This window comes from Barbus barbus, assembly GCF_936440315.1.
Source record: "Barbus barbus genome assembly, chromosome: 41".
NCBI lineage: Eukaryota > Metazoa > Chordata > Actinopteri > Cypriniformes > Cyprinidae > Barbus > Barbus barbus.
This window is the reverse complement of record NC_136719.1, coordinates 25121231-25145334: the sequence shown is the minus strand read 5'-3', so window position 1 is coordinate 25145334 and position 24104 is coordinate 25121231. Positions and strand designations below refer to the sequence as shown.

Here is a 24104-nt window from a genome sequence, read left to right as displayed (position 1 = left end):
TTTGAAAGCTGATTAATTAAATTGTATACACATTTAATTTCCATTGATGTATGGTTTGTTAAGATAGGACAACATTTGGCCAACATACAGCTGATTGAAAATCTGGAATCTGAGGGTGCACAAAATATTGATATAAATATATAAATATTGAGAAAATCACCTTTAAAGTTCTTAGCAATGCATATTACTAGGCTAATCAAACATTACGTTTTGATATATTTACAGTAGGAAATTTACAAAATTTATGAATTTTGGCATAAAATAAAAATTGATAATTTTGACCCATACAATGTATTTTTGGCTATTGCTACAATTATGCCCATGCTACTGTTTTTGTGCTCCAGGGTCACATTTGTTTTTAACTGCCCTCAAAAGTCTGGCTTAAAGCAAATGTTGAATTCAGTAATTAAACACCACCCATACGAGTCCATACACGTTGGCATTTAGCTGGTTTGCAGCTTGCCAGTGTGTTTGGATCTCATTAAATTGACTTTATCTGTCTTATTAAAGATGGTACAATGGCAGGGCTTTGGTTGCCTAGCAACCGGTAATGACTGTCAGCAGCACCTGAGCTGAAGGTTAGTAAAGTGAGACGGATTACTCCCAAAACACTGGAACCGGCAGCACACTTTCTATATTTCTCAAGAAGAATCAACAAATATATATATGTGTGTGTATTATATCATATTTTATATAATACTTACAAATCAAAAATAATTTTCGCAGATATTTCTCCTAAAAATAGAAACAAAAATGAGTCAATGGTTCATAAAGTATAAACAAAATGAATATAAACAGCTCAAATCACTGACTTTGATGAGAAACGTGAGCTGATATTGAGATTTCTAACTTTTGATGCAGACTTGAGCACAGTTTGTGATACTGAGATTAGCAAGACGTTCTATTTGCTCTTCATTTAGTCCTTTAAACTGCTAGGAGAAACCTGAGAGATGTGACCCTGGACCACAAAACCAGTTTTTTTGCTTGCACACAAAATCTTTACTTGTGACAATTTCTGAAACCTGACACACAGACACCTGAAGCACACACCAAATCTGCAAAATCATTCACTTTTAATGCCTTTTCACTCAGTTTTCACTTTCATTAAACACTTTTTGCAAAACACGACACAATTCTCTATGTAACACAAATCTAACAGGAATGAATATTATGGCAAAGGTGTTCGCAAATGTTTGTTTTTGAGATGTGTTTGTGATATTTTGAATGCAGTGCTTCATTTTGCAAGAGATGCGAGGCCTTTTGTGTGCATTTCTTGGATTTGTGCGTAAAGTTTTAAGAGGCAACGTTTCGAAAATGTAAGCAGTTGGAAAAAAAACTAAGTAGCACGAGTATATTTGTAGCAATAGCCAACAATACATTGAATATGGGTCAAAATTATACATTTTTCTTTTATGCCAAAAATCATTAGGATGTTAAGTAAATATATTCCATGAAGATAAATTTCCTACCGTAAATATATCAAAACTTCATTTTTGATTAGTAATATGCAATGCTCAGAACTTAATTTGAACAACTTTAAAGGTGATTTTCTCAATATTTAGATTTTTTTGCACCCTCAGATTCCAGATTTTCAATTATTGTATCTAATATTGCCCTATCCTAACAAACCATACATCAATGGAAAGATTATTTATTCTGCTTTCAGATGATGCATGAATCTCAATTTCAAAAAAATCGACCCTTATGCCTGGTTTTGTGGTCCAGGGTCACACTGAACACGATCTAGTCTGCGTCTCCTCACAAAAACACCTGCGTGTGTGCGCTCAGCTGTCCGCTCCATCTGTCTGCTGTCGGTTCGAGTGCCGAGGGTCAGTGCTCTTTAACTCTGTGAGTCTGGCCGTGTGTTTAGTCTCCGTCTCTCTCTCCCTCCATCTGTCTGTCTGTCTCTCTCATGGCCTCCGAGCGCTCGTCCGCTGAGAGTCGCTCCTCGCACCTGAGCTCTGACCCGACCATCATCGGCACCGACGCTGCTGCCAACAGCATGTGGGAGGAAAGCTTCGACGCAGAGAAGTAAGACACACAACCACTCTGAACAGCGTTTGGACATTTACAACATTCACTCTTACAAACCTTCCTGCAGAGTTTAGATCCAACACACCTGTCTGTAATTAACACGTAAACCCTTAACTAGTCGACTCAGGAAAGTGGCTCTCCAGAACCAGGAATAAAGAACTAGATGACAAAACATCAATAGAAAATTCATTCTGAAAATGCAAAATTGCTTTTTAAATTTAAAACATTTTCAAAAAGAGATTTGAGACTTGACAAGGTATTAAATACATAAACTAACAATGAACAATTATTCTAAAACATGTATTAATCTAAACATTTACTAACAAATTAATAAAATCAAAAGTTATATTTGTTAATATTATTTAATTGGCCTGAACTGACAATGAACAGCTGTATTGTTAAGAACTAGCATTACCAAAGATTAATGAATACTGTAACAAACGAACCGGTTATTGTTAGTTAATGCTTTAATTTTTACTAATGGGGCCTTATTGTAAAGTGTTACTGATATTTGTCAGGAAATTATAAAACAAATATAGTGAGAAAAATACAATTAAAAGATGTATTTGGCCATTTTTGGTCGCCAAAATTAAAATTGAAGGTAAAATAAAATTTAAATCTTAAATAAATTGATGATTTTAGCAGTAAAATCTCAGTTGTTTTTATTTCCAGATTATAGGATAGATCCTATAAATGTCACCAGTGTCTCAGATATTTCTCATCAAATTCTCCACGTTTGTTTTATTTTATAACTCTATACAACTACTACTGACTCGTGTTTGTTTATTTCTCCTAATGCATGACTTCCTTCTCAGAGAAACATCTGAGACTAGGCTGATACTTCAGTGAAACAACTAAGCTGGAAAACCCCATTAAATAATTGATCTGGCTTTAAGCACATGCAGACTCTATAACTAAAGATATATAACCAGCTTAGACCTTCAAGAAACCAGCAGAGGGTTTACTTGTGCTTAAATGCTTAAAAAAATCCTAAATGAACGGTTTTAAAGATTGGAGAGACTCTGAGTCTGACTTTATACTTCAATAATGCTAGACTTACACTAGTGCTCAAAATTATACCAATTTGACAAGGTCTTTTTTTTTTTTGTTTACCAAGACTGCATGTATTTGGTCAAAAATAAAGTAAAAATTAGGAAATATTATTACTATTTCAAATAGCTGTTTTCTATATGAATATGTGTTAAAATGTAATTTATTTCTGTGATCTGCAGCTGTATTTCCAGCATCATTACTCCAGTCTTCAGTGTCACATGATCTTCAGAAATCATTCTAATATACTGATTTACTGCTCAAGAAACATTTCTGATTATTAACAATGTTGAACACAGCTGTGCTGCAGAATACTTTTGTGGAAACTTCCTTTTTCAGGATTCACAGATGGTCGCCAAAGCATTTATTTGAAATAGAAATGTCAAACAAATGTGCATTTATTTGAAATAGAAATATCTCTTGTAATATTATAAATGTTTTTACTGTCACTTTGATGCACCTTTGGTGAATAAAAGTATTAATTTCTTTAAAAAAATCATTTGAACAGTAGTTTATCAAATTCCCGAATTAAATATGGTAAACGGTACATAAAATTGTTTATTCAATCAGTTTAAAACTTTTTAGAGTTTTAAAAATAGATACTATTTCAGCATTTCTACATCAACATTTCCCTTTAATTCAGTGCGTTACATTTCTTTGCAAATATTTGCAAAATTTTCACGCATTTTCTAAGTGAAAAGTGCACACACCAAAAGGTTTGTGTGATGTATTGTGGCTCAGAATCCGAAGGCTGCTTTGAATCTGAATGTGATTGGACTGGAAAGCGTCTCAGACTGCAGTCACTGTCAGCTCTGTCTCTGTGTTTCAGTCATGGTGTGAGCACTAAGAGAGATTACTCTCCCGTGTCCTGGAACGAATACTTTGAAATGATGGACGACGTGGTCATCGGGTCAGGAGAGACTAAGGACATATCCTTCACACACACACACACACACACGAGATCACAGGTGCACTCGGAGTGCTTTATGTGTGTATAATTACAGACTGTTTTTCCTTGACTGCGGTGTGTGTGTGTGTGTGTGTGTGCACGTGTTTCGTGTGTATAAAAGCGGTCAGGACGGTCCACTGCTGGTTCTGCTTCACGGAGGAGGACACTCGGCCCTGTCCTGGGCTGTTTTTACGGTACAAACACGCACTTATCAAATAAACCATATCTTGGTTTAGAACAGAGTCAATGTTAGAGTTGTCAACTTTCTACTATAATTTATACTATATAAACAATTATAAATATGTGTATGTGTACTATAACCGTAAGTGTATGAAGTCACACAGAAACTATCACTTTTAAGCAAAGAAAATGCATCAGTGACATTATTACATACACAAAGCAGTGTACTATATCTATATATATATATATATATACACATATATTTATTTAAATATTTTGGATTAGTTTTTGATTCTATTTTTTTTTCTCTAGATTTTATTTAACATTTTAGTAATTTTTTTTTTTTTTGTAATTTTTATTAGTTATTTTGAGTTTTTCTTTTTAAATTTAGTTTCGGTTTTAGAAATGTGTTTTTTGAAATTTTAAATTAGTTTCATTTTTGCAATTTACATTTTCATTTTAGTTCATATTTTAGTAATTTGGTTGTGTTTTTATCTTTTTGTTAGTTTATTTTAATATTTAGACTTGTTTTATTTTGCATTTGCCAATTTCATTTTAATTGTAACCTATAACCTAACCTTTACATTGGTTTTTTTTTCTATATTTTATTAGTTATATAATTTTGTATTAGTTACTTTCCCCTCCATGGGATAAAAATAAGTTATGACTTAATCTTAAAATAGATCAAAATGAGAAAAAAGTCCAAATTTAAGACATAAACTTGCAATTCTGAGAAAAAAGATCAGATATAAAAAGTCACAATTACATTTTCTAAACCATGCCAATAGACGTTGGTTGTTTCTCATGTGTTTTCATGCATTATATTTTCTCAAGGTGTAACTAATTATAGTCTTATAACGCATTATAACTGGTTAGAGTTATTAATGAGCTCATACTGACCATAATGTATTAAAAATATTTGAATGCAATGTATATAAAGGCTTCAATTTCAATTTCGAATCAAATGTTACATTATGTCTGATGATGAATTATGAGTTTCTCCTCAACAGGCAGCGATGACCAGTCGGGTCACTTGTCGGGTTTTGGCCATGGATCTCAGGGGTCACGGTGAGGTCAAACGTCTAGCTTTAGTTTAATGTTTAACCTGTGAGTTACCCATGTGCACTGATCTGACTAGTACAATCACAAACAGGCGTGACTCAAGTCCGGCACGCCGACGACCTTTCTACGCAAACCATGTCCAGGTAAAACACACACACACACACACACACACATCATTAACAGGCTATAGTATTCAGATCTAGAGTTTTAACCAATCACCTCCTGTGCTCACAGAGACGTAGCCAATGTGGTGCGAGCGACGTACGGCGAGATCCCGCCCCCCATCATCCTGGTGGGTCACAATGTGGGCGGAGCCATCGCGGTGCACGCGGCCGGCGGGTCACTGCTGCCCTCTGTGGTCGGGCTGGTGGCCATCGACGTGGTGGAGGGTGAGAAACACTTTCATCTGTCAACACAAACCAGCATCAGTCACATTTTATAAAATACTTATTACAAAAGGTATACAGCTGCTCCTACCAATTCTACTAATACTAACAACAGTAATAATAAAAATGGATACATTTATATAAAAAGAATAATATTACATTTAAAATAATATAAGGAATCTTGATTTTTTTGACCCTCAGATTCCAGATTTTCAAATAGTTGCATCTCAGCCAAATATTGTCTGATCCTAACAAACTATGCATCAATGGAAAGATTTATTCGGCTTTCAGATTATAATAAATATCCATTTTAAAAAATTGACCCTTATGACTGGACTTGTGGTCCAGGATCACATTTAAATTAAACATAAGTAATAAATTGTAATGTTTTAATGTCTATTTTACTTTAAGAAAACATTTGTACAAACTTTCTCCAAGCTTCTGCCAAAAAATATAAAGTGACTTTCCTTCGGCCCAGCTGTTCAGTAGCTGTGAATGAGGTCAAAGGTCAGTGTGGAGTTACTGATGATTGTGTGGTTTGTGTTGTTCGTCTTACGCAGGCAGTGCGATGGACGTCTTGCACAGCATGCAGAACTTCCTGAGAGGACGACCCAAATCCTTCAAATCCATCGATCACGCCATTGAATGGAGGTCAGCGTCCAGATAACACATTATTAGAGAGTCTGATCTGAACTGAAAATAACACACAGACCACTACAACAATGCAGTTCATATAAACGGTTTACAGGGAAGGTCCTCTTTAGTCCTGCTTTTATCCATTGGGGGGGGCTCTTGTTGATCTGGAACAATATTCCTGCCGCGTAAACAGCTAAATCATAAACTTACCAACTCTTTCACTAACTAACCCGAAAGCAGAGAGAAATGACTTGTTGATAAAAATGTTATTCAAGCCCCAACAAGAACATGACAAAATCACATCTCCGTCAAGCCTCCTGTGCTCACCAAGACTCAGAATTAGGACTTTTCTCATCATTTCAAATTATTTATTTATATCTCATGAGTGTGTCAGTTTTCACTTTTTATCTCATTTCAACTTCATATGTAATCTCAACTTTTTATAATTATGACTTCTTATCTCACAATTATGATTTAGAATGTCATAATTTCAATTTATCTCATAATATCACTTAGTCATTCAGCTTCTCAAAATTATGACTTAGTTTTCTATTTTTTCATAATTACAGCTTTTTATCATAATTATAACTTTAGTCAATTTCGACTGTATCTCATAATATTACTATGTCATAGTTTTTGGTTTTTGCCATATTTTTCTTAAATAAATTTTGACTTTCAGAGCAAAGAAATAAATATAAAGTATGGGGTAGGAATTACTTGAAATGCCTTTGAAAGAAGTCTCTTCTGCTCTCCAAAGCTGCATTTACTTCATTAAAAATACAGTAAAACTGTCAAATTTTATTACAATTTAAAGTAGTTTTCTATGTGAATATCCATAAAAGTTTTATTTATTTCTGTGATGCGCAGCTATATTTTCAGCATCATTACTCCAGTCTTCAGTGTCACATGATCTTCAGAAATCATAATAATATGCTGATTTACTGATCAAGACACATTTCTGATTATTAATGCTGAAAACAGCGGTGCTGCTCAATATTGTGAAAACCATGATACCTTTTATTTTTTTGGATTCTTTGATGAAATTACAGCATTTATTTGAACATTATAAATGTCTTTAATATCACTTTTGATCAATTTAATGCATCCTTATTGAATAAAAGTATGAATTTCCAACATACGTTTCTTTTCTGGTTGCAGTGTAAAGAGTGGGCAGATCAGAAACCTTGAATCTGCTAAAGTGTCAATGGTGGGACAAGTGAGACGGTAGGATGTGAGCACACATGCGCTCCTCTTCATCACACAGGTTTGGTCACTGACGAGCGTGTCTCTCTCAGGTGTGAGGTGGAGGAAGGCGAATCGGCCGAGCCGGTGAGTCTGGTGACTGAGAGCGTGGCCGAGGGGCACGAGGAGTTTTACGATCTCAACTACGTGACGGATAAAGCGGAGAGCAGCGCATCAGCAGAGGTGAGCTCCTCTCAACCTCAACATAACTAACACTGGCCGTCTGGATATGTACCACTGTAATACTGTGCTGTTCTTTCAAATAGCAAGTACTGTAAATGCCATACTATATGAATGTTACGGTTACTACCACACAGTATTGAGTGCAGATGTATGGAAGCCCATTTCTGCCACAATAGAAAAAAACATCAAGCCAGTTGAATGTGACATAATCCTCATTCTCATAACAATCAACTGTTTCATATTTATGACTTAGTATGCCATAATTTAACTTTTTTGATTTTCAATTAAACTCAATTTAGATTGTCTTTTGTCAATTTTTTAACGTTTCAGTGTTTAATCTCAATCTCATGTCATAATTATGACTCTCTACTACGACCGTTTATACTCGATTTAATTTTTCCAATTTCAATTTTTAAATCTCAATTTTGATTATCGCTTAATTACAGCTGTTACAATTTTTTTTGTCAACTTAAATTTTTTATCTCATAATTTTGATTTCTCAATTTCAACTTCAATTTTTTAATATCAAAATTATGACTCTTTAAACTCATATATGTATATTTTTTAAACCTCAATTAAATTGGTCCATCTCATAATTACAATTTAGTATGTCATAATTTGTAATTGTGTACTCCCCATTTATTTTTCTCAATGTCAATTTTTTTAATTCACAATTTCTATTTATCTCAATTTCAACTGTCATAATTTTAGACTTCTCATAATTATGACTGTTTACAAGTACTTATTTTGATTTTTTTGTCAATTTTGTTTTTAATCTCAATTTTTAGACTTTCATCCTTAGAATTTGTAATTATAATTATCTCATAATTAAATAATTTAGACTTTAATGACTTATAATTATGAGATAAAGAGTGAAGTATGTTTCAACTTATTATGACGTGGTATGCAGTTTTTAGTTTTATCATGATTTTGTTTCCCAATTATGACTGATCTCTTATATCTGATAATTATGATCTACTAAAGCATAAATTGTTTCTTATGTGGCGGATTGGGCTTCCATAACCGAAATCGAGCTATTGGTCACATACACACATATTTAACATTTATTAACCTTTGACCCCTCTGTGTGCAACTGAACAAACAGTGCATAACAAACTGAGCGCAATCGATGTGCATGTGTGTTTCAGCCGTGCAGTGTGTACAGCTGGAGAATCGACCTTTCTAAAGCAGAGAAATACTGGGACGGCTGGTTCAGAGGGATATCGAACCTCTTCCTGTCCTGCAACGTCCCAAAACTCCTACTGCTGGCAGGCAAGAGACACGGACCAATCAAAGCACTCCTCTGAAACACACCAAACAGACATAATAGTAATCCTCCTTTTAAGGAACAGTCTAAATAATACAACATATAATCGCCAAAAACAAATTATGCTGATCTGAATGGCTAAAAGGAAGCATTTCTGCACCAAAATTGCTCAGTTCTGTCAGTTTAATGTGAAACATGTCCTGTGTTCAGGCATTGATCGACTGGACAGAGACCTGACCATTGGACAGATGCAGGGTAAGTCTGATCAATAACTGTATCCTATGACACCATTCATGCATTGAGCTGCACAATAACTTAAATCTGATATAAACACTGAAATCTGTTCTAGCAATCTATAGAAATAAAATGTAGTAAATGACTGTGATTGGCCGGCCTGACCACCGTAACATATGTGACCAACAACATTTACACCTGAATAATGGCAGTGATGGTAATATGCTAGCGTGCTATTCTCTATTTAATGTTTTCTATGGCTTCTGTAGGTAAATTCATGATGCAGGTGCTGCCCCCTTGTGGACACGCAGTGCATGAGGACATCCCAGATAAAGTAAGAGTATATATCATATACACATTTCTATTCAAATGCTTGTAATCACTGATTTTCTTTTAAGAAATGTATACTTTTATTCAGCAAGGATGCATTAAATTGATCAAAAATGACAGTAAAGACTTTTATAAAGCTACTAAGATTTCCATTTGAAATAAATGCTGTTCTTTTGAACTTTCTATTTATCTGTGAATCCTAAACAATTAAAATAATATAATCTCAGTTTCCACAAAAATATTGGGCAGCATAAACATTGATAAGATAATAGGCATGATTTCTGAAGGATCATGTGACACTGAAGACTGGAGTAATGATGCTGAAAAATCAGCCTTGATCACAGAAATAAATTACAAATTAAATATTCACAAAGAAATTAGTTATTTTAAACTATAATATTTACTTTTTTTTTTTTACTTTAACACTCAACATTCTCTCACTCTTCTGTATAAATATGAATTATTCACAGATGATTTTGTTATTCTTGTTGCACGTGTTTTAATGCAATATTTGATTTGTGTGCATTTTTAAGGTGGCAGATGCTTTGGCAAGTTTTATGATCAGACACAAATTTGCCGAAGCTCGCAACGAAACTAAAAGGTGAGTTAATAAATTAACAACTTAATCTAAAACTATTTTAAAAAGTGTTATTGGTCAACTTACCTATGTAGACCAGAGTTGTAATATATATATATATATAAGGTGTAAGAAACACATTCTGCTGGAGTTTGAGCATGTTAAACATTACAGAAACTGCATGTCATTCTCTCTCTCTCAGTTCCTCGTACCCATTCATGCGGTGAAAACATGAGAGTGAGTGACACTGTTTTTCTCATCTGTAAATGTTTACTGTCGTTTGTTTGCACGGCAACTATTTATCCTGTCTGCATTTGTGCATGCAAACTGAACTGAAAGTCGAATGTCTTTGTCCCTCAGATAAAGCAGAAAACACGGAGGAACATTCCTGAAACCTCCACCAGATCAAAACATCCTTCACATCCAACAAAAACATGCTACTTTTGCCATAACTCCAGGAACCGTTTCAACTGTCACTATCCTGAGTTTAGAATAAAGATTAGAATGTTCGTTATTCAACTGTGTCGGAATTCTCAGTTTAACTGACAGGAAACATTCAAATATTAAAATGAGATGGAATCATGAGACATCATTAAAGGCAACAGACGTGAAACACTGTGTAAATGAGAAAAACGACGTTTAGCCCAAAGAAATTAACATTAAAATTTATTAATATTCAAAGCACAGTCTGACTGAAACACGTGCAAAATACTGAGCATGAAATGGTACAAACGTCTACTGTGTGTGTGTGTGTGTGTGTGTGTGTGTGTGTGTGTGAGATACGGTGAGGTGAACTGCACGTGTTTGTGTGTGAATATACAAACTTATGACAGAAATCACAATCTCAAAACGAAATCCAATGTCTAAATACATAAAGTGCATGACGGAAAAACTTGGCAATTAAGGAGAAAATTTGACAAAATTATTCTCTATTTACAATATACAGTCAAACAAGGAAGAACGAGTTACAGATTTAAAGGAACAGTGCACCTGAAATTATCATTTACTCATCCTCATGTCTTTCCACAACTTTGTTTTGACAAAAACACCTGGAACTGTTTGAATATAGTGCACAAGTCATATGTCATATACTTTTATGGGGATTTCTGGAGTTTTAAAGAAGAGAAAAAACAATAATATAGAGATTTAGAATGACCCGAGGGTGAATAAACAGTAACAGAACAATCATTGTGGAAAATGATTGATAATCTCCCGTTATAGAAATAGTTCACCCAAACAAAAACAAAGTTTGCTGAACATTTGCTCACCCTCAGGCCATCCAAGATGTAGATGAGTTTGTTTCTTCATCAGATTTGGAGAAATGTAGCATTGCATCAGTGTCTCAGCAATGGATCCTCTGCAGTGAATGGGTGCCGTCAGAATGAGAGTCCAAACAGCTGATAAAAACATCACAATAATCCACAGCACTCCAGTCCATCAGTTAACATCTGAAGAAGCCAAAAGCTACATGTTTTGCATGTTTTAAACATCATTAAGACATGTTGAAGACCTCTGCTTGTTACTAAAATGAGTCTATAATCCATAATAATGCTTGTCCTCTCACATCAAAATCCCCCCACATGATTGTTTAGAGCCGTTTTGGCTTGTAAACAGTGCTTGATCTGTGCAGATTTCTCTCCTGATTCAGACCAGACCAGTTTTTCACTGGAGGAAGCGTTATTATGGATTATGGGCTCGTATTTTAGCCGTGATTAATGGTTTGAAGTTAAAAATGTCTTGATGATGGATTTTTAGTTTCTCAAGCTGTTAATTGATGAACTGGAGTGGTGTGGATTACTGTGATGTTTTTATCAACTGTTTGGTCTCACCCATTCACTGCAGAGGATCAAATCTTGGATGGCCTGAGGGTGAGGACACCACCAGTAAACCTTTTTATTTTTAGGTGAACTATCCCTTTAAATGAAATCCACTAAAATCTCAAGTGGACAGGGCATGTGGCATGCACAGCAAACATCACATGTCCTGCTCCATTTCTAGGAAGTGCTCCAGAGACCACTTCCTAGAAATTCCCACAGTTTTGTCCCGCACAACGTCCGTCACACGCTCCAGGTCTGGCGTCTTTGGTGAGGGCCAAATCTAAAAAAAAATCTCCAAGAGGAAGGTGTCTAAATACTGATATTCTCTCTTTTTTTTATACTGCAGAACTCGAGCACATAAAATGCTTCTATAGAAAAATAAACCACTTCTGATCAGATTCAAAATAGTCTTTGTCACGTTCTTTTCGCTGGGATCACTGACAAATGGTGACACGGGCAGCGAACACTGCGGCGGTAGGAAAGAGAAGATTGTCGAGCAGAGCAGAACCGATCGTCTGCCGATACCGAACAAGTGCTTTAGCTCAAGTGCACACAGTGTAGTGTGCACTGAGTGCGAGAGAGAAGTTTACCCTGCTTTTCAGAGAATGAAGGAGAATGATGAAATGAACGTAACATCGGATGTGGATTGTAGTATGTACTCGGCAGGCAGTGTGTTTGTTACACGGTCAATCACTGGCCATTCAAAGCCCATTTAACCCGTCTGAGACCGTCGCCGCGGTCACCCAAACATTTGAGCATGAGTGGGCGGGGCCAGATCAGCACTTTGGGTCATCAGTGGGCGTGTCAATGTCCGAATGCCCCGCCCCCGTAGCAAGCGACATCTCTGAACTGCCGCTGGCTATTGGCTGTAACTCCCCTGCAGAGGAAAGACAGTCATAATGATATTCATCAGTACGGCTGTGTCCTAATTAGTATGCCGTTCTTACTAAATAGCATGCAAAATAAGAACAAGTTGAAAATCGTATGCCAAAATGGTTCATTGTATTGAATGTTCACTTGTAGTGTACTTTAAACCTTAAAAAGTAAATAATAATATTAATGAAATGAAAGGCAACTTAAAGAGGGTATACTTCCATAAGTAAACTTTGTAATAGTTTTAACTTAAAGTACATTTTAAATAAATTGTTTTTATATTTTTGTCATGCTTTAAAGTACATTTATTCTAACGTGTTGACTAACATACTGAAGCACATGTAAAGCATGTATTTTACTGCATTTAAAGTTAATATATTTTAAATGTGCTAAATTGCAACTTATTTTAGTAAAAATGTGATTTCTTTTTATATTTTAGTAGAATGAGATAGTTTTCATTAATGGTTCAATTGATTATTATTATTTTTATTTTATTTTTTATATGTCTATATAGTTTTTGTTATATTTGTATTTCAGTTTTACTTAGTTATTTTAGTACATTAAGTTAAACTCAATGAAAATTAGAAATGTTGAATGTTGAAATTAGAAACTCAATGAAAAATTAGAAATCAAATATGATCAAATAAAAATAATCAAGTCAAAATAAGTTCAGTAACAATTTCAGATAACATTTATTTTATTTCAAGAAACATGTTTTACGGTTTTAGTTTACAACAATAACTTGGTTATATTTCAAAACATGACATGCATGTTTTAACAGAAATGACATTAAAGTATATTTTCGTTTCCCATACATGCTTGTCATTTCATTCAGGCGTGCACTTTAACCATCTTTCAAGACAATAGAAGTAATTATGAAATCACATATAAAGGTGTCCAACTTAAGTGGATCAAAAGAAGTGCTCTAAAGTTCAGCTAATTGCATTTTACATGCATTTAAACTATAATACATTTTCATTTAATTACAATTAACATGCAATTAAATGTCCAAAACATTACATTCAGTTTGCACTTAAAGTGTATTATTTCTTTAATGCATACTATTTTGAACAGTATGCTAAAATGTATGTCTTATTCATAAGACTGTCTGGATGGTTTGCCATTTCCAATGTATTTGTGCTTGCTTTTTTAGGCCTTTATTAAATATGCACTATTATTTGTCACTTTTGATAAAAGCACCTTCTGAATGCAAAAATGTAAATTATTACACACAATGCCTTGCACTAGAGAAGACGACGACTTCCTCTCTCACAAAAATCAATGTTTATGTACTCTATGTTCTCACACTCACTCTGTTCATTTGGCAAGGTGTCCTGGGACAGTGGCTCAGAGTCCAGGAGGACCTGAGGGAGACCCACCATCCTCACGCCGGGGTCACGCCCCCCCACAACATCGCCGGCCATGACATCATCGCTCATCACCATGGCGTTGAGAGCCACGCCCCCCACAGCGAGCTCATAGTCCAGAGGAAGTTCATTCAGACACTCAGCACTCGACTGCACATGAACAGAATTACACCACAGCATAGAGTTAAACACAATAGAATTACCCTATAGCCATACTGAAGCAATAAGCCATGCATTTCAGGGATTTTACCATGGTTAAGGCCAGGATTATTACAATTAAGCATTAAACTACTACTCAAAAAACCTTCATAACTCGAAAATAAACCTAAAATATAAAAAAAAAAAACTTAAACTTGTTTTATTTTAGCTAGTTACCAAGGCAACATTTTATTTTCATTTAGTTTAACTTACTTTATCAATAAAACTTCTATAAAAATGACAAAAACACAACAAAAGTACTAAAACTTTAACTAAAATTAAAATGAAAACAAGACATCCTTTTTTCATTTAGTCTAACTCAATGTATTAGCATAACTAAAAATTATAGATTAAAAGACTAAAAAAAAGCCAAAATTACAAAAAATTCGAACTAAAATGTAAACAACAAATATATAAATGTAAAAAATTCTAAATATTAAATAAACCTTTATAGCATCAGTGATACTAAAATAGCACTCATTAAGGCACAATACAACGTTATTAGCGAACAATGTTAAGAACTAAAAATAATACAATAAGATAAAATTGGAAAAAATTAATCCAATGGAAATAATTGAAAAATAATTAAAAATGAAATAAAATTAATAAAAAAACACTATACAGGCATATTTAAAAAAAAAAAAAAAAACTAATACAAATGACAAAAATACAACAGAATGACTAAAACTTTAAAATTGAAATAAAACAGAAAAAATATTTAAAATAATAATTCAAAGTATTAATGTTAAAAGAGGAATCCAGATTCCTCTGGATATAATTTAATGTATTATTAATGTAATTCATAATAATTACATATTTAGTATCATTATTATTAATATTAATAAAGTTAATTTATTGAGCTGTTTTTATTACACCGATTCGTCTGAAGCTTCGTGTTCAGCTGATTTCTCTCTCCACTCAAGGAGGACAAACACATGCACAAACAGCACATGACACACGAGCCTGACCTCTGCACAGCGATGAGGAAGAGAGAGAGAAAACACCAACCGTGAGGCCCAGAGCTTTGAGGATGTTCATTTTACACATGGGACACGTACGATGGTCCACCAACCACGGGTCGACACAGCCTTTATGAAACAGATGCCTGCGATAAACAGACCAACAGTGAAGAAAGTGAAGGAGGGACAGTTATGCGTTTAGCTGTCTAATACAGAAGTCTCTCATGTTTGCATGAATGACTGCCATTTTACATCCTCTTTTTGTAGCAAAAAAGAGTATTTAGCAACTCTGTTATATGAAAATATAGTAATACATGCTTTCTATCCATCTGTGAATCCTGAAAAATTAAATGTATGAAGGTTTCCACAAAAATATTGTGCAGCACAACTGTTTTCAACACTGATAATAATCAGAAATGTTTCTCGAGCAGCAAATCAGCATATTACAATGATTTCTGAACATCATCATGTGACACTGAAGACAGAAAATACAGCTTTGATCACAGAAATAAATTACAGCTTAACAGATATAATTCACATAGAAAACAGCTATTTTAAAGTGTAATATTTTACATTTTTAAAGCATTGTTCTGCATTTGTAATCAAATAAATGCAACCTTGGTGAGCAGAAGAGACTTGTACCTTCTATAATAATATAAATAAAATTAGATGAAACATACAATGAAGTATTATATTGCTTTAATATATTATATACCCATTGAAAAAGCCGTTTTAATGTAGCTATCTTGTTCGTAACTTATCAAAAGTGCAGTCAGGTGTGTTTACCTGCAAGGTAAAATTCTGACAACATCATTTGGTTTATAACCCTCGATACACACGGCACAGTTATCAAAATCACTCTCCGTCTCCTACAGGAAAAAACACACACATTATAAAGACAAAACAAAGAGTGCAGGACTCCATATCAGCAGAAAGCACTGGTTTAAAGACGGAGATACTGAATGTTTAATTGTTTACCTGATCGCCTTTCCTGATGGTCCGCACTTGTAACTGGCTGATGGCTTTTTTGGCAGCGTCCCCCAGCCTCCTCTGACCAATCAGAGAACAGAACGTGATTAATAAATGCTTTTCTCCTTTGACTTCAGGCTGTTATCTCCTACATCTGTCTCTCGTTAGAATAATTAAAGACTGAGGGCTCTGTTGCCTTCAGGCTGCAGTTGTTTTCCTGTGATGAAAGTCACTTCCTGTGGCATGTAATCATGTTTTAGGGTCATGTTTAAACACACAAACCACAGAAAACAAGCAACAGTGGAGAAAGAATGTGGTTTGATCTTAACGCTGAACAATTGTGGTGCATACCAGACATACTGTTCACTGCAAAAGGTATTTGGACACTTAGGCTGCACTTTAAGCAAATCATTTCAAAAGACGATTTTTCTCAGGTTTGTACCTGGTTGCGGTCCCTGGCGTTGGCGTATCTGAAGCGCTGGATGTAGTAAAAGACGAGCCAGGCCAGCGAGATGATCATGAGGATGATGAAGGAGATGGAGACGAAGACCACCGAGGTGCGGCTGACGTATTTCTGGAGGTTGCGTGTGCCGATGGTGACGTGCATGTGAACGGTGATGTTCCTCTCCATCAGAAGAACCAGATCACGACCCTTGGGCTCGGGAATCATGATGGCCACCACATCACCGGTGCCTAAAACGGCAGAGTTTATCCTGATCATCAACAACAAGCATAACTAGCATACAACCAATGCTCAAATAAACATATTTAGACCAAGAAACTTTAAAATGCTTATTAGTGGCACAATAAAAATGGAATTTGGCGAATTTTAGAAGATGAATAAATTAAAAGTAGAGCTGCAGAATGAATCGATTATTTAACCACAATAAGTCTAATTAAATATGACGTACGCATATAAAACTATATTCAGATACACAGAAAGTGAAAGGTCTTCACAACAACCCATCAAAATAAAATTATGATTTAAATTGAAGAAATTATATAACTTTGTTTTTAAGGAGTATCACAATTTTACTTCTATGTTTTCATTTTAACAGTAAACCTGTGTGTTGTGCAGTACTTTGATATATAAAAAACAAATAATGAAAGGAATTGTTCATTTTAATTTGATTGCATTTTAAAATATTGTTAGTATTTTAATTGTTATCGTTTCAGGCCTTTTCAGGATAAAAGAAATTGGTATTAAATCATAAATACAGATAAAGCACACAATAGATTAAAAAAACACAATTGGGACAGTGTTATAATTAATTATTATAATAACTATTAAATTGTTTTATGAACTCTCTTAATTTTATATGTTTTTTGATAATTAATTTTTATCAATTTAACACAGAATTTATGATGAAAACATGGAACTTGGGGAAAATAACGGAGTTTTGGAAACAAATTCATAATATAAAATGGATTTAATTCGGCCAAAAATGTACATTTTGTGAAATTTAATACATTTTTGTTAAATTGTAGAATCCAGAAATAAAAGAAGAAAAATGGGGTGGGTGTAGAAAAATTAAAATGGAATAAAATGAAAAACATTTACAGAATTTGGGTAAAAATGGATTTCACAGGTCTTAAAAATTTAATTGTTTTTGTGATTCTTTCTGATTATTATGATTCAATGTAACCACTTAAAAAGAATGCAGAAAAATTCTAATCATAAATAATAATCTAGAAAAATTAAAACTGAGAAACTTGTGTGGAAAAAAAAAAAAAAATTTAAAACTGATTTCATAAGGCCGTATAAAATGTACTTTTTGTAAAACTTTCAATAAATTGTTTCAAAACATTGTTGTTAAAGTTTCATGATTAATTAATTAGACATGCTTTTTGATTACTGAAATTTAATGTAACCATTAAAGCAGAATTCAGACAATTTGAAATGGAAAAATTAATACAGAAAATAAAATAATTTAGGAAAAAAAAACAGTTCGGGGGAAAACCCCTGATAAAAAGCACAGGGAAAATCTTTTAACATCAGAAACCCTCCTCAGCCCAAACAAAACGCAAAGCTCAAAGACAGAATGAAAGCAAAGGGGAAACACCACAAGAGAGAAAAATACTGATGTAGAACAAAGACAGGAACTAAACCAGCAACATTTCTGCAACACTTCACAGAGAAAGATAAGACAAAACCTTCACAGCAAAACACATTTAAGACGCAGAATGACCAGAACGCTAAAGTGACCGTTCCAGTCGAGCCTGAACGCCAACATCACATCTAAAGCATCACACATGACTTCCAGATGTGAGAGAACACACAAACACAGCTGGATGACGGCAAACTCAGGTCAGAACCACAGCCACGTCACAAACATTCAAACACTTTCCTGCAGGATGTTACTGTGTGAACTCAGAAAACTGTTTCCACAAAAACCCTCACTTACATTAAAGTGCCTAAGGTACTACAATTAATTACTGTTTTCAGGGCCTGAATTGCAGTGAATGGGTGCCGTCAGAATGAGAGTCCAAACAGCTGATAAAAACATCACAATAATCCACACCACTCCAGTTCATCAGTTAACATCTGGAGAAGACAAAAGAAACAAATCCATCATTAAAGTGTTTTAGCTGTTGCTTCTGAAACTGTTGCTTCTGGCCAAAAAACAAGTCCATAACCCATATTAACTCTTCCTCCAGTGAAAAAGTGGTCTGGTCTGAATCAGGAGAGAAATCTGCACAGATCAAGCACCATTTACAAGCCAAAACAGCTCTAAACAAATGTTTTTGACGAGAGAAGAAAATGGACGTTTTCACTGGAGGAAGAGTTATTATGGACTCGTATTTTAGCCGGAAGCAAAGGTTTAATAATGCCGTAATGATGTTTTTGTTTCTTACAAACACACAGCTTTTGTCTTCTCAAGATATTAACTGATGGACTGGAGAGGTGTGGATTATTGTAATGTTTTTATCAGCTGTTTGGACTCTCATTCTGACGGCACCCATTCACTGCATGAGCAAGTAATGCAATGCTACATTTCTAGAAATCTGATGACGAAACAAACTCATCTACATCTTGGATGGCCTGAGGGCGAGCACAACTGTTCCTTTAAACCAGACATGCATTTATAAATCACACATTTACCAAAACACAATCAATTATGCAAGTTACATCTATGTATAAACCATCACACAAGCTAGATATGCAATTATGCATTTACCAAAGTGCATCAGCCATCACTCGTAACCTTATATGGACTTACAATAACACATAACCAGACACGCATATCTAGTCGACAGATGATGAATGCATTTATTAACACACATATGAACTGACCATCACATTTAGCCAGACATGTATTTATGAATTTATTAATCCATAACCAAATATGGATTTGTAACCACCACTGGCTCTGCACCCCTTTACGTTGAGTTCTGCAAGTGAACAACGCATTATTCATCCCAAAGAGGCCCTTTCACAGACTTTTACATTAACTGTTCCCACCTGGTGCAATGACTTGCCCAACTCAACCCCAACATCTTCAAGAAATGTCTGAAAACACATCTCTCCCATCTTTATTTGACCCTCTAACTCCAGCACTCTCTATTCTAATTCTATTTTATCTATTGTTTATTCAATAACTACAACAACAACACTTTACCCTTTAGGACTTTCACTCTATTTGATTTCAAACGGCTTGTTTTCTTTTCAAAAAGCCTCTTAACACTAGCTTTCTCTATATATTTGTTTTCTTTTTATTTATTATGTGAGACCCTGGACCACAAAACCAGTCATAAGGGTCAATTTTATGAAATTGAGATTTCTATAGAGAATGGGAATGTGATGTCAGCAACGCACCGCATTCTGGGACTTTGGGACACAGACACTACAGTAGAGACTGGGTAATAGTGGAGGCAGATGTTAAAATTTAAATGAAATAAAAACACATTATGGAGAACGCTTGCGGTGTTATGAACCTCCATATCGTCTCTCATGACCGGAGTGGAAAAGGATCTAAAATGAAGTGCAATTTTCTGCTTTTCAGCTTGAAATGACACAATGATGACGGTATAGATCATTGAAAATAAACAACTTGACCAAAATTTGGCTTTGTCATTTGTATTTATTATTTATTACAGATTCATAATTTCCGATCCACGTGAATTTGTAAGTGCTCACACCATGAATAATATATGAAAACACGTTTGGAAATGTTATGTAATGTTATATAGCTCGTTACAATGACTCTCCGTGTTCATAAAGCAACTGCTGATTCATTATTCAGCAACTTTTGGTGAGATAGTATTTGTTCCATTTAAGACTTATTTGGTGTAGTGCTTTCACAATATACTTAATTTCAGAGCTGCATTAAAGAGGGTCTCTCTACTCTGCTTATTTCGCACGTCTCTCTTAGTTAACACATCTGATTCAGATAACCAGATTGTTAGAAGATAGCTCCATGCATGAACTGTGTACCGACAGACATGGTCCCTACACAGTGTTCTTTGCTCCCTACTCCCTGAGTAGGGGGAGTCCAAACAGTGAGTAGAGGGTTGATCATATTTACAATAATTCATTCAATTTGATAAGTGTCTCTCACATTGTCCCACAGAAACATTAAAATAGTGTAGATTAGTGTACAATGTTTTATAATAATAATTTATTCTATTTAGTGACCATTTCATTCATTTAACATATTTAAAATTGGGGGCAACCGAGTTATTTGACATATTTGAACATTAAAAAAAAAAAGTAAGTTACTTTCCCTGGTAATTAGTTTATTTTATAATGATGTAACTCAGTTACTGTTTGTGAGAAGTAACTAGTAATATAACTAATTACTTTTTTAAAGTAACGTGCCCAACACTGCATACTATACAATGATTTATTACTTGTCTTTGTTGAATAATACCGAATATAAAAAGCTTTAAAAAAAATAAATCGCATATTAAAATCGCAATTGCAATATTGGTTAACAATTAAAAAAATCGTTCAGCCCTAATAAATACTATTTTAAATAGTTCTTGCACGCTTTAATGCTCTTTAAATTGAATATATGCTCGCTTCGAAAAGGAATCATGCTGGAATATACTGTGATGTACACTTTGCAGGGCACTTAAGGTCATTGCACACAGAGTCCGAAATATTTGCATGTGTTTTTCTGTTTTTTCATATTCCCCATCCTTTCCTATCAAAATGCATGGTATGGATGCGAAAACGCAGAAAATTGAACCTGATCCGAATTTTTTATTGACGGACGAACGTTTCGGAGGCAGCGTGCAAACGTGATTGACAACGTGAGGTCGTATTTATTTTTTAACGTGCAAAGATTTTTTGTGCAGAGACCTTTACTGTTGAATAGAACTTACGTCTGAAGTGACAAGAGAAACATACGAAATATACAGCAGAGGACTGTAATTGAGAACCACTGAAATACATGATCAGCTGGCTGAGATCAAGCTATACTGTTTAATATTTTATATCAGTGCCATCTAGTTATTAAAAACTGTAAAAGAGAAATCAGTTTGGTCCTGTGTGTGATAACAATAGAAGACGCCCGTATGATTTCAATGAGCACTCCAATGATCATTATTGAATATGAATATTAGTACATTTATTCTTAGCAAATGCAAGCAGCTATTAAAAATATTAACTCAAATGCCGTTTTTTCCTCTGGTGATTTGTATCTGCTGTCATTGTACGCTACTTAGTGCGTCCTAAAGCATAGCAGGGACTACCCAGAATGCAGTGCGCAGTGACGTAGATTCCCATTCTCTATATTTGAGAGCTGAATAAATAGTCTTTCCATTGATGCATAGTTTGTTAGGATGAGACAATATTTGTCTGAGATGCAACTATTTGAAAATCTGGAATCTGAGGGTGCAAAAAAAAATCTAAATATTGAGAAAATCACCTTTAAAGTTGTTCAAATTAAGTTCTTAGCCATGCATATTACTAATCAAACATTAAGTTTCGATATATTTTACGGTAGAAAATTTACAAAATACCTTAATGGAACATGATCTTTACTTAATATCCTAATTATTTGTGGCATAAAAAAAATCTATATTTTTGACCCATACAATATTGTTGTCTATTGCTACAAATATACCCCAGTGACTTAAGGGTCACATATAATAATAAAAATAAGAAAAACCTTGCTAAGTGTACTGTGCTAGACTAACTGAGACTTCGCACTTTTGTTGATTCTGATAGCTTCCATTGTAGGGGAAGTTGTGGCCTAATGGTTAGAGAGTCGGGCTTGTAACCCAAAGGTTGCGGGTTTGAGTCTCGGGCCAGCAGGGATTGTAGGTGGGGGGAGTGAATGTCCAGCGCTCTCTCCACCCTCAATACCACGACTGAGGTGCCCTTGAGCAAGGCACCGAACCCCCAACTGCTCCCCGGGCCCCGCAGCATAAATGGCTGCCCACTTCTCAGTGTGTGTGTGTGTTCACTTCGGTGTGTGTGTGTGTGTGTGTGTGTGTTCACTGCTGTGTGTGTTCATGGTGTGAATATATTTTGCAAATTTCCTACCGTAAATATATCCAAACTTAATTTTTGCTTAATAATATGCATTGCTAAGAACTTAATTTGAACAACTTTAAAAGTGATTTTCTCAATATTTAGTTTTTTTTTGCACCCTCAGATTCCAGATTTTCAAATAGTTGCATCTCAGCCAAATATTCTCCCATCCTAACAAACCATACATCAATGGAAATATTATTTATGCTGCTTTCACATGATATATAAATCCAGTTTTGTGGTCCATGCTCACAAATGACTAAATGTAATCACACATAACCTCACGCAGTCATAATCTAACACAAGCACACAGGATGCATTGATGGAGCGTATCACCTGGATCTGGCATGGTGATGGTGTCGTTGGGGTTGGAGGATCCCACGTTGAATATGACCACAGCTGACGCGTTTTTCCCCACGGCGTTTCGGATTTTGTCTCTGTAGGTGCAGTTTCCCTTGCTGATGAGCGCGATCCACGCGCCGTGTCCGCGCGGCGTGAATCTGCTGTTGGGATCGCACGCGTGTCTGTCCTGCGGCGCGGCGGGCATCGCCAGCACGCCTCTGGCCTCGCGTTTGAGCGAGTGCTCCCCGTAACGCCCGCACTCCGTCTTCTCGGTGCGGACCTCGGCCGTGACCGGATCCACGTACGTGATGTTAACGAACGCCGTGTACCACTCCTCCTTCTCCGCCACCGTGAAGTCCAAACACAGCAGATGGACGAAGCAGAAGGACAGCAGCCAGGTGGACAGGGCCAGACTACGACACGCCTGGATCACCGAGAGTGCCATAGCAGTGTTATTGTTATCGTTATGATGAATTCTAGCGGCCGCGTTTACTCCATAATCTCCGTCTAGAGGGCGTTACGCGGCGCACTCATGGCCAAACCGTATAAAACACTCGACGGAAAAGACCGAGTTTGTGGTTAATAACCTCTAGAGCCTGTTGCCTGTGCGAGAGGCGCGTTGGTTCGGGAAAAACGCGAGTAGAAGCGGCGCGACGGAGGCATGGTGTCGAATGTTTTCGGCCTTCGGCTGCTGTGACAAAAACGGACTGCGCGCGAGAGAAACAGCGACAGCTAGCGGCGGAGCGATGATCTGCGCATGCGCGACACGCGGGAGGGAGCGTCGTGAAATACACGCTTTATTAGTGAATGAGATTAATCAAAGCAACCATTATAATAAGATGTTTTCTTTCGTTATTAACTTGACTGTACATCTGTTCGATTTAATATTGTATTAGAATATATTTTATGCAGATTGTCAAGTATTTATCCATTATGACAAATAAAAAATAAAAATTCCCAGACTGGAT

At 35.4% G+C, this 24104-nt stretch overlaps 2 protein-coding genes across 4 annotated transcripts; one reads left to right on the top strand and one right to left on the bottom strand.

The window, feature by feature from the left end:
* Window positions 1–2002: 2002 nt before the first annotated feature.
* On the top strand, window positions 2003–10357 carry LOC306860599 (protein phosphatase methylesterase 1-like; the record flags this gene model as incomplete). The annotated part of the gene is made up of 14 exons (XM_079402373.1): window positions 2003–2031; window positions 3914–4013; window positions 4135–4227; window positions 5224–5281; window positions 5367–5418; window positions 5510–5664; window positions 6222–6312; window positions 7456–7521; window positions 7593–7722; window positions 8871–8994; window positions 9200–9244; window positions 9493–9557; window positions 10087–10154; window positions 10333–10357. The coding sequence occupies 14 exons, from the start codon at window positions 2003–2005 to the stop codon at window positions 10355–10357; spliced, it is 1101 nt and encodes a 366-aa protein (XP_079258499.1).
* LOC306860598 (RING finger protein 150) lies at window positions 8502–23899 on the bottom strand. Of its 3 annotated transcripts, none has more exons than XR_013783390.1 (8): window positions 23131–23899; window positions 16756–17006; window positions 16323–16394; window positions 16131–16213; window positions 15394–15490; window positions 14133–14337; window positions 12012–12824; window positions 8502–11399 (listed from the first exon to the last, which is right to left on the bottom strand). XR_013783390.1 is itself a non-coding variant. In XM_079402372.1 (7 exons), the coding sequence occupies exons 1-7, from the start codon at window positions 23579–23581 to the stop codon at window positions 12724–12726; spliced, it is 1260 nt and encodes a 419-aa protein (XP_079258498.1). In that variant the 5' UTR covers window positions 23582–23863; the 3' UTR covers window positions 8502–12723. The 3 variants fall into 3 exon arrangements, 1 of the variants encoding a protein (XP_079258498.1); XR_013783391.1 differs by having other exon boundaries at window positions 8502–11557; window positions 12062–12824; window positions 23131–23834; XM_079402372.1 differs by having other exon boundaries at window positions 8502–12824; window positions 23131–23863.
* Window positions 23900–24104: the final 205 nt, after the last annotated feature.